This window comes from Chinchilla lanigera, unplaced genomic scaffold (assembly GCF_000276665.1).
Source record: "Chinchilla lanigera isolate Chin_1 unplaced genomic scaffold, ChiLan1.0 scaffold00020, whole genome shotgun sequence".
In the NCBI taxonomy this organism is placed as follows: domain Eukaryota; kingdom Metazoa; phylum Chordata; class Mammalia; order Rodentia; family Chinchillidae; genus Chinchilla; species Chinchilla lanigera.
The window spans coordinates 21,481,841-21,499,508 of record NW_004955421.1 but is presented as its reverse complement, the minus strand read 5'-3'; the positions used below and the strand labels follow the sequence as shown (position 1 = coordinate 21,499,508).

General features: G+C 45.7%; 1 protein-coding gene across 1 annotated transcript in view; it reads left to right on the top strand.

The window, feature by feature from the left end:
- Aldh1l1 (aldehyde dehydrogenase 1 family, member L1) overlaps positions 1–17,668 on the top strand; it is an 85,741-nt gene that overhangs the window by 6,496 nt on the left and 61,577 nt on the right. Inside the window, exons 2-7 of the mRNA XM_005383830.2 lie at positions 6,788–6,940; positions 8,820–9,054; positions 10,091–10,256; positions 12,339–12,440; positions 13,183–13,272; positions 14,245–14,382. Coding sequence (XP_005383887.1) covers positions 6,814–6,940; positions 8,820–9,054; positions 10,091–10,256; positions 12,339–12,440; positions 13,183–13,272; positions 14,245–14,382 — 858 coding nt within the window. The 5' untranslated portion in view covers positions 6,788–6,813. The remainder of the gene's footprint in view (positions 1–6,787; positions 6,941–8,819; positions 9,055–10,090; positions 10,257–12,338; positions 12,441–13,182; positions 13,273–14,244; positions 14,383–17,668) is intronic.

Here is a 17,668-nt window from a genome sequence, read left to right as displayed (position 1 = left end):
ATTTTAAGAGTGGGTTGTTCTTCCATAGATATATCTTTTATTAATATTTTCTCCTAGTTTATAACTTCTTCTTTTTAGTCTCTTGCCAATGTCCTTTGCAGAGCTGCACATTTTAATTTTAATGCAGTCTAGCTTATCAATTCTATCTTCACAGATCTTTTAGCAATATATTTTGAAAAGTTATTGCCAAACACTAAGTCATCTAGATTTCTGTAAATCTTCAACAAGTTTCATAGTTTTGTGTTTTATGATTAGGTCTGTGATCCACTTTGACTTAAGTTTTATGAAATTATAAGGTGTCTGGCTAAAAGAGTTCCAAAGTGGTGCATGAATGGGTGAGTAGATGCAAGAGACTTGCCGAGCATACAGGAGGTCCTGGATTTCACCTTCAGCATTACAAAGAAAAAAAAAAAAAGAGGAAAATTTAGGACCAAGATCCCTAATTGATATGACAATTAGAGAAGTTGATATTAAAAGGCAGTTATAATATGTCTGACTGTTAGAAATATTATAAAGTGTTTTTTACTATTGTTATAAGATTCTATAAGTATAAAAAAGAACCTCAGTTTCACATGGCTGAGGTCCAGTAAATAAGGACTAAAATAAACAGAACTGAGTCCCTAGGAAACCTTCAGCAAATCATTCAGATAAGAGAGCAGACTAATATGTTTTACTAAATAGCTTTAATGATATTCAAGAAAAGAACCACATGTATAAAATAAAAACACAATGCATAAAAAAGGTCAGCAAGATGATATGGGTTATAACTAACAGAAGGAACACACGGCCTCAGGCTCTCTGGACCTAACCCATCTCTTCTGGGTGCAGAAGCTGCTGGGCCTCAGCCCTGCCCGTGCTGCAAAAGCTGCTGGTGCACTCTTTCCCACTTAAGTCAACCCCTTATCCACCCACAGCTTCTGGCTCTGCCCTCAGGTTCTGGAAGAAGCTTGAGTACTAGCTTCTCCAAGCTGCTGCCAAAGGTACTGGATAATAAAAATAGCTGTGGGGTAAATTAACTCCCACTGGACTCAATTTAAACCAGTGAGTGGTGAGGGCTCTGGACCACAGAAGATAGAATACGTATGAATGCAGTTGTCCCCTTGGTCTGAAAAAAGTTAACTGACCTCTACTAAATGTTATATATCAAAAATAGAGATGTGTAGGTACGGTGGCATATACTTGTAGTCCCAGCTACTTAGGAACAGAGAGGGAAGAATAGCTTGAGCCCGTGAATTTGAAAGAAGCCTGGGCAACATAGCAAGATCTTGTCTCAAAACAGGGGGAGGGAGAGACAGAGAGAGAGACAGAAAGACAGAGAGAGGAGAGGAAGGGAAGGAAAGGGAAGGAAAGAGAAGAGAAGGGAAGGAAAGTTTATTCCAACCTTCAAACTAATCAATAGAGGAAAAAAAGCAAAAACAATAGAATTAGCAAAGTTGCTAGGTTCTTGGGTAACAGTGAACTAGCAGGGAGTCAGTTCTGTGCTCTGAAATTGACAAATCAAGAAGTAAAGGCATAATGTATTATTTTAAGTTACGATGGTTATTGCCAAAAATGCAATAAGCAATTCCTTCTAGATAATAAAACTAAGATGCCTATATTTTGTATTATATTATTTGACACTGGAAAAATTTTACAGTGTCCCAATATTGTTTTTATACTTCTTCAGATACAGAGCATTTTTAATTACAGAAGAGGGCTTGCAGATTCTCTCATGACGATGCAGTGGAGAGATTGTTTGCCTTGTTTTGTTTCCCTTTATACACCTTGTGTTGTTGCAGTACGATATTTATGAATAAAGTAGTTCGGGGAAGAATCCCAACAAAACAGTGTCCACAATGGCTCCCTGGAATGAGCAGAGAGCCCATGCCTACTTTTCCTCTTCCGAATAGCTCTGCATAGTGATCAAGGATTAATGACACTGTGCAAAGTGTGATTGAAACCTGTTGAATGTTTAAAATAAAAGAAACTGTTACAGTAAAGGACACATTAGCATTAATCTCAAAATGCTATCCCTTGCCTCGGACACTCTTACCCCATCATTCTTGTCACTCTCTGATGCGGTTCTCAAAGTCCTCTTTTTTGAGTGTCTTTCATTGTATTGTCATGACTGCCTCAATGTCCCGATTCAATTCAAAGCATTTACCTTCCTGGTCACTCGGACTGTGGGGAAGAGCCAGAAGCGGCAAGGTGCCAGATCTGGTGAATAAGGTAGAGGAAGGCACACCGTAATGTTTTTATAAGCCTGTCTTTTATTGGGCAGCAGCTGGCAGCAGAAGTCATTGTATCTTCTCTAATCATACCCCCTAAAGACATTCACAAAAGGGGACTTCCAGAGTGGCTTCTCAGCATGGCAAAATGATGGGATAAATGCACTCAAAGGGAAGTGGAGTGCTTTGAGAGGGGTTCGTGGCACAAGTGCTCCTTTTCGATCTGTAGTTTTACAGTCACGGGCAATTGCTTCCCAGGCTCTGCATGTCACTTCCTTGCTTTGTCAGACCCAGTTCCCATGGCACTGGGGCAGAAGGCTCCAGGGAAGTAATGCCAAGCCTTTTAGAGCTTTTGATTATACAAACAGCCTGCTGGAGCACGCTGCCACTGTTCTAGGGGTAAGAAGGGAGATGACCAGGCTACGGTGTTAGTAGGAAGAAGGCCCAACAATCATGTCAATACCTATTTGCATCTCTCCAAAAGAAACCTAGAAATTCGGCTTAGCTTTGAACTGCCTCTCCCTGAGATCAGTAAAACTGCCTATGCCCAAAGACTGCCAGAAACTCTTAGACACATTTGAGCAGACCACATTGGTTGACATGTGGGGAAGGGTCAGATGCCATCACTGTAAGTTGGTTTTAGCTACTAAGTTGTAAGGACAGGCCGAATGCCCACTTCTTCACAGCACTGACCACAGTTTGTGTCTTTACCATTTTCAGAGCATTGTTCCCATGCTATGTAGTGCTTGGTGGCTTTAAGGTGGGCACCTCAGGAAAGTCCAGTCTGCTACGTGGCATCCCAGCCATCTGGTTCCTGTGACCTTTTGGTTGTACATGACCCACAAACAAAGCAGCCACTGTCTTTAGTTGCACTGATTGTCACGGCTGCCTTGATGTCCTGGATTAATTCGAACCATTTACCTTTCGTGGTCATTGTGACTTTAAGGAAGAGCCGGAAGTCATACAGTGTCAAGTCCGGTGAATAAGGTAGATGAGGACACAGCATGATGTTTTTACGAGCCTGCCTTTCTGTTGGATGTCACTCAGCAGCGGCATTCACCTTATATTTTATCACACCTCACTGACAAAAGAGATTCCCAGAAGAGGATTCCCAGAACCGCTTCAGAAAGAGGCAAGAACGTTGTATCGTGTGTTTGAAGTGAAACAAGAGATAATATTTTTAGGGAAATTAAAGGCATTGTGTCTTTTATTGTAAGAAAGTTTTAAAATTTTAAGTACTCACAGTGTTATTTATCATTCCTTCCACAGTTTTTAAATGCTCAGAAAAAGGAAAATTAAAACTGAATCATGTGTATGTCATGTGCTGAACATCCCCCACCGCCCCAGCCTCCTTGACTTTGTTGCACTCTTAACCCCTAATGCAAGGGTGCTGAGGATGGGGCTTTGGGAGATGTTCAGGGTTAAAATAGGTGATTGAGGGTGGAGCCCCCACAGTGGGACTCATGGCCAGTAAGAAGGGCAGAGAGAGAGAGAAAGGTCTGCCTTTTGAAAACCCAAGAGGAAAGACCATGTGAAAAAACTGTAAGAAGTCAGAGAGCAGTCCACAAACCAGGACGTAGAACTGACCAGATGTCGACTCTATGAGCACTCCCATCTTGGACTGCCTGTCCTCCAGAACCGTGACCAATGTAATTGTCCGTGGTTTCAGATCTTCAGTCTGTGGTATTCTGTTACAACAGCCTGAGCTGACCCAAGGGCTACATTTCCAGCTTTGGGTATTCTGTTCTTTTTCATTCTTTTTGCTCTTTATACTTCAGTTTGGGGGTGTTCTATTGATATTTGTCCCCGCTCACTCATTTCCTCAGTTGTGTCCAGTCTGCTGATAAACCTCTCAAAGGCATTCTTCACATGAATTATAAGGTTTTTAAAAAAATTCTTAGAACAAATTCTTGATTTTTTTCTTAGCATTTCCATCACTCTGCTTATGTCACCCCACCTATTCTTGTGTGTTGTCCATTTATTCTATTAAAGCCCTTACTGTATTTACCATATTGGGTTTTTTTGTTTGTTTGTTTGGTCTTTTTGAGACAGGGTCTCGCTATGCAGTTCAGGCCAGCCTTGAGCTCACTTTGTAGCCTAGGCTGTTCTCAAACTCACAACAATCCTCCTGCCTCAGCCTCCTGAATGCTGGGATTACAGGTGTGTGCCACCATGCCTGGTCACCATATTGTTTTAAATTCTCCATCCTGTAATGCCAGCATCTCTGCCATATCTGACTAAAGTTACAACTCTTGTTTTGTCTCTTCAACCAGTGTTAGTTTTGAATTGGGTAAAAGGTACTTCACTACCATAAAATAAAACAAGTTGAAAATTCCATGAGATATAAAACAAACATTTGATAAAAGTCAACTCCTTTTAATTATTAGCAAGCCAGGTGTAGAAAGCAACTTTCGTAACATATTAACCTGTTTTAAAACATGGGCAAGGGGGCTGGGGATTTAGCTCAGCGGCAAAAGCGCCTGCCTGGCAAGCGCAAGGTCGTGAGTTCGGTTCCTGGTACCGGAGAAAAACCAAAAAATAAATAAATAAATAAATAAAACATGGGCAAGTATTGTAACAGTAGTTTCCTCCTGAGGTCAGAAATGAGATGGGACCTACCACCATCATCTATGTGCAACACGGTGGCGGTTGCACTCACAAAAGAAATAAAAGGCATCAAGATTGGAAAGAGAGAACTACAACTACTGACAAGACAGTACACTTAGAAACTCACAACAGTCAACATATGTGAATTAAGTTGTTGGTTAATACAAGGCTGATGTGCAAAATTGCTTGTATTTCTATATGCTAGTAACAAAAATATAACCCAATATTTTTTAAAATAAAGAGCTTACTTGAGGTATAGAATAGGCAAATTCAGAGAACCAGAAAATAGATTAGAGGTTGCCAGGCAGGTAGCGGTAGTGGAAAATGGGGAGTTGTTGCTTCATGAAGAATTTCTGTTTGGGTCCATGAAAAATTTAAAAACTAGATTGTGATGTTTGCACACCACTGTGTATATAAATAATGCCACTGAACGGTACCCTTCAAATGATTTAAATGACAACTTTTATAGAGGCTGGGGATTTAGCTCAGTGGCAAAGCGCCTGCCTGGCAAGCACAAGGTCGTGAGTTCGGTTCCCGGTACTGGAGAAAAACCAAAACCAAAAACAAACAAACAAAAAAAACCTTTTATGTCTGTACCACCATAACAAAAATTTTTGAGTGATAGTAAATACAAAGATAGCCAAACTGCACAAAGGAATGGAATAAAGGTCAAGAGATAGTACATACGGGGTTCTTTCTGGTAGAGAAAGAAAGCCCTTTTCAGTTACTAGTGCTAGGTTAATTTGATATCCATGTAGAGAGAATATTTCTGAACTTCTGTCTGTACACAGAAGTCTCTTCCAGAGGACTGTACATCTAAATGTGAAAAGCAATACAAAGATTTGAGAACATCATATGAACTTGGAGTGGACAGGGATTTCTTAAATGGAATACAAGAACCACTATCCATAAAAGGAAAGTTTTGATAAAAAGAAACTAAATAAATTTTAAGGAGATTTTTCATCAAAAGACAAAAAACGGAGTTGGAGAAGATGTTTTCAATATATGTATCTGGCAAAAAGACTCATAGTCTTCTAGTTCATTTAAAAACAAAACACCCATAAAAAACTTCCTGTGAGAAAAAAGACTACCCCAGCCACCAAAATAGACAAAAGATTAGAAAGAGATGTGACATTGTGAAATGCAGGTTATATTGTATACTTCTTAGCACGGAACTCCTAAAACATCCTGGGAAACTCACAACTCTGTACACCTATGGTTTGCGCTATTTTCTTTATGTGTGAAGTATATACTTTGTCAACAAAATTTTCCCAAAAATATGTAAAAGTTGGTAAATGAACAGTTTAAAGAATTTACATAACCAATGGTTTAGGATCCGCGGATATGAGTGAGGTAAAGGAATGACCAAACTTTGGAGATATTTGCATTGCCTAGCTATGCTCCATTCCACAGGTCCTCCCCTTGTTCAGTCCATCCTGGCAGCACTCCCACCCCCTTTCCACCAGGCACCCGTGGCTGCTGAGGCTGAGATGGGCAGTGCTTGGGGCTGAACTTCCTTTCTGCCCCTTTTGTGGCACCCTGGCTCGGAAATAAGCCAAATTTGTAGACTGGAGGCTATTAAAGGAACATGCCATCTTTCTTTTTAACAAATTAAGAAACAGATTTGAGGACATTTGACCTAGGTGGCAAAACTGATTACTTATAGAAATATGCTCAAATGCATGCCAACTTGGTGGAATGTAAGAAGAAATCCCCTAACGCTACAGTCACTGTCTGGTTCTCCTGTTGTGGAGTCTGAGATGCTGCGTGTACAGACCTTTTGGGCTAGGTGTGCAGTTCCCTCCATTCCCTTCACAGCGGCAGTCTCCCTGCAGCAGCCTCCTGCCCACGGAGCCACGGATACAGCCAGGGCAGAGCCAGCCAAGTCCTGTGAGCCGCCCTCTCTTGACCAAGTTCTGGCTTCCTTGGGGCCTATGATCCCTGTCTAACTCTGGGCCTGATTCCTTCCCCAGGTACCTGTGAGATTCCCTCTGCTGCCATGAAGATTGCCGTGATCGGGCAGAGCCTGTTTGGCCAGGAAGTTTATTGCCACCTAAGGAAGGAGGGTCATGAGATAGTGGGTGTGTTCACCATCCCAGACAAGGATGGGAAGGCTGACCCCCTCGGTGAGTGAGGGGTTCGGGAGCATGTGGGTGAAGAAGTCTTCAGGATTTTGTGGTAGAGCCATGACTGGGAAGCATCTTTAACCTGTCCACCCTGACTTCTGTGCCAGTACCAATTGCCTGCCGGGCTCGTTTGGAGTAAAGTGGAGACACCCAGCCCATCTGATTGTGAGGTGGAGTTCATATCCTAAGGAAGGGCCATGGAGAAGCCCGGCGTGGTCCGAAGTCCCACTCTGAGTTTCTCTGACCCAGTGCCCAGACTCTTGAAGGGCTCCCAGGGCAGGGTCATCTGGATTCAGCATTGTCAATGGTAGACATGCACCGTATTACCCTTACAGTGGGGGCAGACTCAGAGGGCTCAGCCCGTCTGAAAGCGTCTTAACTCAGAGATTAGGAGTGGATTCTGAGACTTTTTATTTCTGACAAGTTCCTGATGATGCTGGTACCCCTGGGTCTAGGGAGAACATCTTTGGAGAATCACAGGCCAGAATTATTGCCTTTGAGTTGGGAACCCCAGCACGGACAGAAGCCAGAGTCTCAGTTAGATGAACAGATTCTCCAGAGATACTCATTGGTCCTTCTCAGCCCTGACAGAGGCAGACAGTAGGGTAGGGCTTAAGGACAGAAGACCAGGATTAAGAGAGGTGGCTTAAAGGACTGGCCAGGAAAGGGGCATGGATCATAAGCAATGCTGGGGCCCCCAGGCTGAGCAACTGCAGCCTAGTCCTTGAACTCCATTTCAGCACCGCTGATACCAGCCTGGGCCGACCCTAGCACAGTCTGAGACACGCACCCCAGATAACCAGTGACACTAGTTGCTGCCGCTGGACCCAGCTCCAGCCTAGTTGAGGCTATTGCTCAACCCTGATTTCTGACCAGGAAGTATCTTGCAGAAGTATTTCACTGACCACAGTGGGACCCCTTTTGCAAGTACAGTCCAAGATGCTTACATCACATCTCACCCTCCCTTACAACCACTGATGTTCAGACACGGTGGCAGAGAGGAAGGCCAGAGAGGAGGGTTCCGCTAGATGGAGGCGGGGGTGGGTATCACAGCACATGTTCTAGAAGTGTTCGTTAGGTATTGAAGAATGGAAGGCCAAAGAAAACCCTAAGTATTAGGGGGAAGGAGCTAGTGGCTGACAGAAGCAGGTGCCACCTCTGAGGCTGAGATCAGAGGAAGCCTCCGTAAATACGAAATTGGGGGGCTTGGGCTCTGTATGAGACCTGTGAGGATTCACTGCTCACCCTGGGCCAGAGAAAGGGCCCTGCAGGCTGAGACTGGGCTGTGCAGCGGTAGACACCTGGGCATGTGCATGCACTGAGGCTAAATGTGCAGATACCAAAAACAGCTCAGCCTCTGCACGAGGGAGGGGCAGTGGCATGTGAGGTGAAGGACTGAGCCTGGGGCGATAGTCAGAGGAAGCGAACCCCACAGAAAGAACCAAACCCCATACTCTTTCTTTCCTCCAGCACCTCAGTTTTTCTCTAGACAGGGAAGAGCTGATCAAGTAGAAATCCAATTTTCGGAGTCCCAGGCCCCATCACACACAGCTGTGGAAGGGCAGAGAGCCAGTCACTCAGTGCCAGGCATAGTGAAGCTCAGGAGACGGGTGGCTGAACAGCCAGCTGTCGGGCCCCGCGGGATCTGGAAAATGGGGGTACACAGGGGTCCTGGTGATTAGCAGAAGGTAGTGTCTGGGGAGTAAAGTCCAAAATAATCACCCTTTCTGGCCACAGATGGAACCTGGCTGGGCAGCAGCGGGGCTGTTGGAAGGCAGGCATAAAGGGCAGGCCTGGGGTCACTTTGCTGGACAGCCAGACGTGCTCATGCGTGGGTAAGTAGCTGAGAGCGGCTGTTTTCTTATCTGCTGTCTTACAGGCGTGGAGGCTGAGAAGGATGGGGTCCCCGTGTTCAAGTTCCCCCGCTGGCGGGCACGAGGACAGGCTCTGCCCGATGTGGTGACCAAATACCAGGCTTTGGGTGCTGAGCTCAACGTTCTGCCATTCTGCAGCCAGTTCATCCCCATGGAGGTCATTGATGCTCCCCGACACGGCTCCATCATCTACCACCCATCTCTGCTCCCCAGGCACCGCGGGGCTTCAGCCATCAACTGGTGAGATGGGACAAAAACGCTGGGGACTCGTGTCCCTACAAATCTCCTCCATCTGTCTGAATTATCATCCTCCTTTAGCCTGAAGCTGGGTCTCAGGGATGTGCCTGTCGTACATGTCAGATGTCATCTTTAACACAGATTGGTGGAATGTTGAGAGATGGGATGGCATAGGTGAACACTATTTGTGTCCCTGCGGCTGGGACAGAAAGGGCTAGCAGCTCTTACAAGGGCACTTAGAGGGCCACAGAGACACGGCTCCACCCACTGTTTTACTCTCAGCAACATCCTGCACAGAAATAGATGAAGATGGAGGGAAAGCAGGACATGATGGTGCATGCCTGAAACCCCAGCATTTTGGGAGGCTGAGGCAGGAGGATCTTAAGTTTAAATCTTGCCTGGGCAATTTAGCAAGACTGTGCCTCAAAATTCAAATTTTTTTCAAAAAGGCTGGGGTTGTAGCTCAGGGCAGAGGCGCTGGGTTCAATCCCCAGTCATGCAGGCGTGCACACACACACACACACACACACACACACATATATGTGCACAACAGATGAAGTGCAGGGTCACCCACACAAGACAATCTGAGATAATGAGAAAGGTGAAGGAGATGGTAAACGGGCTGCTCTGTCAGGTGGGTGGCCAAGTAAGCGGGCCATTTGAGCTGCAAAAAGAGAATGGATTTATATCTCCTCTGGTCTGGTTGGAAAACAGGTTTCCCGATCTTTGATGATGTTACTTCACTTCTCTGAGCCTCCGTCTCCTTATTTGTAAAATGAGCGTACCGTGCTTATTATGCCTGTCATAAAGAGTAAGTCACATAAGGCATTAAAAGCTTTTAGCATGGTATCTAGCACATAGTTGGTATTAATAAATGTTGTTTCCCTTCAGCTTGCCCTTCCTGTACAACAAGTATCAGTCATCCTTGGGAGCAGAAGAGGACGTGCCGGAGGGTGACAGGGGCCATAGGGCTCCACCTAGGGCTTCCTTTTTGGTGGTTCTTCCTCTGGGACTCAGGGTTTCACTCTTGTGCTTCTAGGACCCTCATCCATGGAGATAAGAAAGGGGGCTTTACCATCTTCTGGGCTGATGATGGTCTGGACACGGGGGACCTTCTACTTCAGAAGGAATGTGAGGTGCTACCAGATGACACCGTCAGCACCTTGTATAACCGATTCCTCTTCCCTGAAGGCATCAAAGGGATGGTAAGGGCTGGGAGCCATCCATGCCTGCCCTTTCTCCTGACACCCATGCCCACAAGGCCTCTCCATTCCTAGACACTCTCTCCTCTCTGCTTGCCTTCCTTACAAGCAAGTGCTTGTCTTGAGCTGGCCAGGAACACCAGATTCTGCAGAAAGGGAGCTTTTACTTCAGGGTTCTACAGCACAAACAATGTATTGAATTTAGAGGAACTCTTGGTCACAACTGACAAACCCAACTCAGAAGGTTTTAGCCAGGAAGGAGACACTGTTGGCTCATTTAATAGATAATAATAAAGGCAGGAGGATGTCAAGTGTGGATAAATCCAAAAGTTGAAGCTACATCACCAGGTTTCTACTGCTGTTTCTTCATACTTTGATTCAGCTTTTCTGCTTAGTTTCATCCTCAGATTGGCTGTGTCAAATGAGAGGAAAGATAGTTACTGGTAGCTCAAAGCTTCTAATTCCTGATTCCCAGAAAAGAGAACATGCCACACATCCACCCATCCCTGTCCTAAAAGTAGTGAATGAATAGTCAGGCAAGACTTCTATTGGCTAATTTGGAGTCATGTGGGTTTTCCTGACCCAATCACTGGCCAGGGTGATGGGGTCCTCTGATTGGCTGCCTCAGTCACATGGTTTTTCCTGTGGCCAATTGGGGAAAGAAGGTCAGCACAATTGTAATTCCAAGGTCTGTATTTTCAATGGGAGAGGTTCTGTTGCCAGAGGCACTGGGGCAGGACTATGGAAAAGACAAGGATGATTGATGTTGGGAAATTGTACTTGATGTGGCGGGCAGGCTGGCCCCAGGGGCCTGACCCTGCAGTGGTGGAGGAGGCTCTCAGTGTTGTGTGTCTGTACAGGCTGCTGTTGGCTGGCCGGAGATAGCCAAAGGCAGGTGATATTCCAGGCTTCAAGCATGGGAAGTTTCCACAAGGAGCACATATGCACATGGCAATTAGCAAGCATGACAGTTACATACAAGTGTCACTACAAGCCAGATGTCAGCTGTCCCCTTGCTCCTCAGGTCTTATTTCACGTCATCTGCCTTTTACATTTTAGTTGTATTAAATTAGATGCCTCTGGCTATTTTCCCCCATGAAATGACCTGCTTTCAGAAGTAGTAAGCAAAGAAGACTTGCTGGACATTTAGTATGAAAGAGAAGGGTAGTATTTGCACATCCTACAGCAAACAACTCAAGTACCCATTAGAGCTGTACTGTCTGATAGAACAGCCACTTGTCACACACATACACCAATTCCAATTAATTAAAAATAATTATAATTTTACATTTCGAGTCTGGGGATGTAGCTCAGTGGGAGAGCACTTTCCCCAGTGGGTTTTTCTCCCCAGCACCACATGCGCACACACACACACACACACACACACACACACACACACTTTCAGTTCATCAGTCTCAGTAGCTACATTTCAAGTCCCAGTAACTATGCATAGTTCCTGACCACTGAATTGGACTGTACAAACAGAGGCTGTGTCCATCACTCCAGAATGTTCCACTGGGCAGGCCTGCTCTAGGCATTTCGGATACCCCAGTTCTCTCCCAGTCTTGGCACCTCTGTGTCTCTTCTGTCACAGAGAGTCCTTGGCTCTCCCTTCCCTGAATTCTCCCCCAGCCACTTTCCTTTTCCCTTTCACAAAGAAACTTCTTCATCTCAGACCTCTAAACTCGTGCCTCCAAACCCACCTTGGGACTCAGGATCCTTACAAGACAGAGACGGTTTTAGACAGCAGATGAGAAGTATGTGTGTGTGTGTGTGTGTGTGTGTGTGTGTGTGTGTGTGTGTATGTGTGAGAGAGAGAGAGAGAGAGAGAGAGAGAGAGAGAGAGAGAGAGATCCTGCACAGGGCTTTATATTGAACCTTCTAATATCTCAGAAACTGTAAAATCTTCCACACGATGGGAAGCCAAGCATGTTAGAGATGGGTTTATGCCCGATGTGCAGAGTAGGTTAGATTTGCGCTAACTCCACTTGCTCACGTGGCCCATAGTTCTCAGGAGCCTGCTGTGTCCCCAGGAAACCAGGAGGGCAGGAGTTTCCCCTGCTAAGGGTGCCAACTTGTCCACAGGTGGAGGCTGTCAGGCTCATCGCAGAGGGCAAAGCCCCCAGACTCCCTCAGCCTGAGGAAGGAGCCACCTACGAGGGAATTCAGAAGAAGGAAACAGCCAAAGTAAGTGTCCAGGCCAAGTGTGCCTGAGCTGAGGGCTCAGAGGCAGCCTGTGAAACTGAGCCAGGGCCATCCCAGGGCAGAAAGGTTGTAACTGCTGAAGGCCAGAGGAGGCAGCCGTCCAGTCAGGGTTGCCGGAGCAGAGCATGGGAGGAGGAGGCACGTGACACCCGGAAGTGCAGGTAACAGGGACCCTTCTGGGTTCTGCATTGTTTCTCTTCAGGGCAGGTAAAACTCCCACGGAAGAAGAAGAACCTGGGCCAGAATGAAGTATCAGCCTTAGTGCTAGTCTTTCTCCCCTAAGGAGATCTGAAGGACAGTGTGTTACTTTGAACAAGAGTGAGAAGAGGAACCTTTAAGGGAGGCCTGTGGGTTGTGTCCCTACTTCAGGAGTGTGGGGTGCCATATGGCGGTTTATATGGGCCCCGTGCATGAGGAGAAGCTAGGAGCTGGGCCCTATGGGATAGTCCTGAGCGCACTGTGCTAGGGACTCTGTGTTGGACATTGACTATTTGACAGTAATAGAACAGTCTTTTCCCAAAGCCATTTTGTAGTCTGCTTAACCTGTGAGAGACTGTGGATCAGAGAACATCCAGAACCAGGGGCGCTACCTCAGAGACTGAGACCATTGTCCAGGAAAAAGCCCAGGTCTACTTACAAGGGCTCACTCCACTTTCCAGAAGTCATAGGGTTCCATTTGGGTTGTGGATAAACCAGCTGAGCACACATATCCTACTCCCTACAGATCAACTGGGACCAGCCAGCTGAGGCCATTCACAACTGGATCCGTGGGAACGACAAGGTGCCGGGTGCCTGGACAGAGGCCTGTGGACAGGTGGGTTCACACACTGCTGAGTTCAGCTGGACTGTCCTGGTGTGCCCCACTGGGTATAAAACTGTTAAATATATTTGAAGTCTTAGCTGTTGCCCATATTCCATCTCCATGTAAATACCCGCCACCCCTCAGCTCTTCCCAAGGGCTAATACCTGTCCACAATCTAACAGCTAAAAGGTAGATTTCTGACGTCACTGGAGGCCTCCAGGTACTCGCTGCAACACTAGAGTTCAGCTATATTGTTTGTATTGAGTCTTCCCCAGGGGTTTGCAGAGATTCCAAGCCCAGCTCTGACTTGGACTTGGCCCCAGCCAGGGAAGGGGCAGCATACTCAGGACCAGAGACTGGGCAGCGGCAGACCACGTGATGAAGATGGGGACCCTTGGGGTTCCTGGGCTCTGTGGAAGGGTCAAGGGGTGGCAGGACCATGTGTGAGGGTCCTTTTCAAAACCTCATGGGCAGCCGACTTCTACACAACCCACACTGTCCAAACTCCTGATCCCCAACTGACTGCCCCGCCTGTGTCCAGAGCATGTCTGCCACCCTCACTGATGCAGAATGCTCTGTGTTGGCAAATGCATCTCCTGACCCCGCGACCAGTACTCAGTGGCATCCCTAAGGCCAGTGACCTCACTCCAAATGTGTATTTGGAGTGTATTTTCCTCTGGTGTCATTGCACCTGGGGTCTGATGCTATGCCCATTGCCAAGGTCTTAAAAATAAATGTGGAAGAAGCCCTGCTACCAAGCCTTCTCGAAGATCATCTCACCTTCTTCAGGTCTTGTTTGTGCCTTGTTTGTGCTCTGAGGAGAAGCAAGGTTCTCGGCCTAAGGATCACTCGGCCTTGCATGGCTCTCCGATCATAGCGGCCCCCAAGACCCTCTGCATCTTCTCAGCCCTGCACAGCCGTCTGGGCAGCTGGCAGCAGGGGCCCGTTCTCATCCACCATCTTGTGGTTTTCTCCTCTTGTTAGAAGCTGACATTTTTCAACTCAACGCTGAACACTTCAGGCCTGGTGCCAGAAGGAGAAGATTTGCTCATCCCAGGTGCCCAGCGGCCAGGCGTGGTCACCAAAGCGGGACTTATCCTCTTCGGAAATGATGACAGAATGGTAACAGCACTGCTGTGGGTCACTTCCATACACTGTTTGTAGGCTCAAGGCCCCGAGTATTCCTGTCCTTATTGGGTTTGGGCCCCACAGAAAGACCCCATGCTGCTCTGGCAAAATCAGGAAGAATTGAAACCCAAGAGGGAACGCCCCATGCCAGCCCCTGGCCACGTGGTCAGCCCTAAGCACAGGCTGCGTGAAGTAGGCCCCAGGGCCCCACACAGAGCTGGGTTTCCTGTGTGGGTACAAATGACCTATAATCAGGAAGAATCCCGCTTGGGGAACCCTGACCTGCGGGCTTCACTTTACACTGTAGAGTGTGCTCATTAAGCTCCTGGGCCTCAGGTTCCTTCTCTTTGAACAGGGATGCCATAGTGTTTTGGCATAGGTAGAGCCATTGGATCCATATTGGGCCCATAACATACCCTGATTAATATTAACATACTCTGCAAATCAGACTGACAGCTAATTTATATGGAGAATATAGCTATGCACCATTAAAAAATTAACATGCATTAAATTTAACCTTCACAACAATATTATGAAATAGGTACAAATATTGTACCCACTTTACAGAGAAGAAAAGTGAAATGCAGAGATTTAAATAACTTGCTCAAGGTCACATGAGCTCAGTAGCAGACCCTAATATTCTAGCTATATGACCCACTGCTACATGACCCACTGCTTGGCCATGACAACATATTGTTGACACTCATTACTTTTTCCCACTCCATCACATCTGCTGGGAATACAGAGAGATGGAGGACAGGCAGGGGTCCCCAGCATTTTACAGAGTTAGGCAGCCCCCCTGGATACATTGCTGTAGGTTAAATGCCATGTGGATTATTGTACAGGGGACTAACATTGGCTCCTCTTGATATCTACCCTGCCACACTCTGCTACCAGAGAGTTCAAGGCCTCCACTAATGTCTGTGATTTACAGCAGCTGGGTGTTTTAGGTATTCATGATAGATAAATACAATATATCAAAGAAATATCTGTTTGATATCAAGTTCTCTGGGAGCAGCATCTGAGACAGGAATTCTCATGCTAGTGATTCACAGAGGAATGCTCTCAGAAAAGCATGTAAGACAGTGAGGGCAGCAAGTCTGTCCAGAGGAAAAAGCTAAGCAAAGACCCAGGTTCAGGCGCAGTCTAGGTTTCATGTGATCCCAGGGAAAGCTCTGAATCATGAGTTGCATCTGCCAATTATACCCCCACATCTCTATATCAGCTGTGCCTGGGTTTCCTTGCCTCTGGGGTCTTGTGGAAAGGCATTGAGATACAGGATTAGGGTATGGTGTTGGTCCCTAGTGTCCAGTCCTTGCAGAAGCTGGAGGTTGGGGACTCCATGTAAAGCCAGCTAAAGGGACAGAGGGCCCAGGGAGGATGACACTAACTGCATCTGCCACAAGATCCACAGAGACAGCAAAGCAAAGGCAGCAGCCTGGTTGGAGAACCTTGGGTAAAGCAGGTCCCAGGTCTTCCTCCTGACTTTGACTGGCCTTGTTCGGTCCACAGAAAGTGCCAGAGCATCTTCAATTTTTAAAAAAAGGTATAAAGCGATTTACTAGGCAAAATTTTAAAAGTACACACTCAAAGAAATAGGGTGCAGATCCTTCAGAGAGAGAGGTGCATCGTAGTCCCAGCCAGGTATATTTATGGGGACTTTGGGGTGGAAATCCACGGAACCTGTAAATCTATGGAAAGAGAAGATGAAAGGTGGTGGTCCTCTTCTGCAGAGGAAGGGGGTCTGGTGATGGGGAAAGAGCTGTTCTGCAAGTGAAGAATAGCCAAAGCCCATTTACAAGTGAAAGGAATGACCCAGGTTTATAGCATCTTGGGAAGGTAAAGTAATCTTTTAAACTGGTTTTGAGTCCTGAAGCTGCAATATGTATTTTTTAAATTATGATTTTTTTGTCCATTTTCCACCTTTGTTTCTTTTATCCTATCTCACTCTCTTCCCCAGACTCTACTTCCTTATTCTTAAGGGATGCAGAGGGGCTATGTGTTCATCTTCTTCTAACTGCCTGGCTGAAGTGGGAGGCTGATCCTACCTCGCAAGGGATCAAAAGTCTCATCCTGACTGATCTAAAGGAGACATAGGAAGATATGGTTTGTTATCAGCGTGTCACTGAGGCTTAAAGCAGAATCAAAATAAAGGCAGAATCTGACACTGCATTGATTTGTGAAGACAGGTTTTGTAATACAGAAGACACATCTGTAGAGCTGTCAGGAATATATATATACAACACTGTTAGTAATAGCAGAGGTGAACATAAGCTTCATTAGGAAAGTTAAGAAAATGTAAATGCTATAAGCAATTTAAATAATCAAGTATCAAAAATTAAACATAGAATGATGAATTACCTTTAATATTGACCTATATGTCTTGAGACGTTTACCCAAGTAAGTACAATAGGTAGAATGTAAGAATATATAAACTTTTCCCTTGGGCTTTTGATTTCCTCCTTGTTGATGCCCCATAGAACAGCTTTGGGGTAGTTAGGACTTTCGGGGGCATTTTGTTGCCTTGTTGTCTCAAGTTTCTGTTTGTTTTTTGTGCTGAGGCTTGAAGGTTGATTATAGTGGAAAGCTTTGGTGATAGCATGGAGACCTCTTTAGTTAATGTCTGCTTTTCAGCGATGTTCTCAAGGCATGGTTAACTATTGGCCTTTGCCTGTGTCCCAGGATCCAGCCACCTTTGATGATTTTGAAGGAGAGGATGCAGTGTATTTGGCCCAGTGCCCAGTCACAGTATTGTTAATGATACAAGGGCAATCCAGATATTGGCATCCAGAGAAAACCAATTAATAGCAACAACTGTGTCACCTTGGCTATAGCAATAAAATCCGCAATAATAATAGCATCAAAGACAAACTAGATATTAACGTACCCTGTGAAGCAATAATGTACTTTAACCATAGAAAAGAGATATCTAATCATAGTACAAACACTAAGACAAACCAAATATTGACCTACAGTAAATATCTACTAAATGGAACAACTTTACCTCCTCCAGCAGTAGAACGGTATTTAACAGTGAGAGCATAGAGTTAACTAGTAACCTGAAGATTTATAAAGCTTAACAGTTACACTAGTAAAGGTAGAGGGGGTGGGGAAGTGGAGAATGCAAGACATAACATTTGAAAAATCAATGCGATGTAGTCAGTGGAAGATGAGGAAAGAAAAGTCAGAGGGGGGCTGGGGATTTAGCTCAGCGGCAAAAGCACCTGCCTGGCAAGCGCAAGGTCATGAGTTCAGTTCCCGGTACCGGAGAAACACCAAA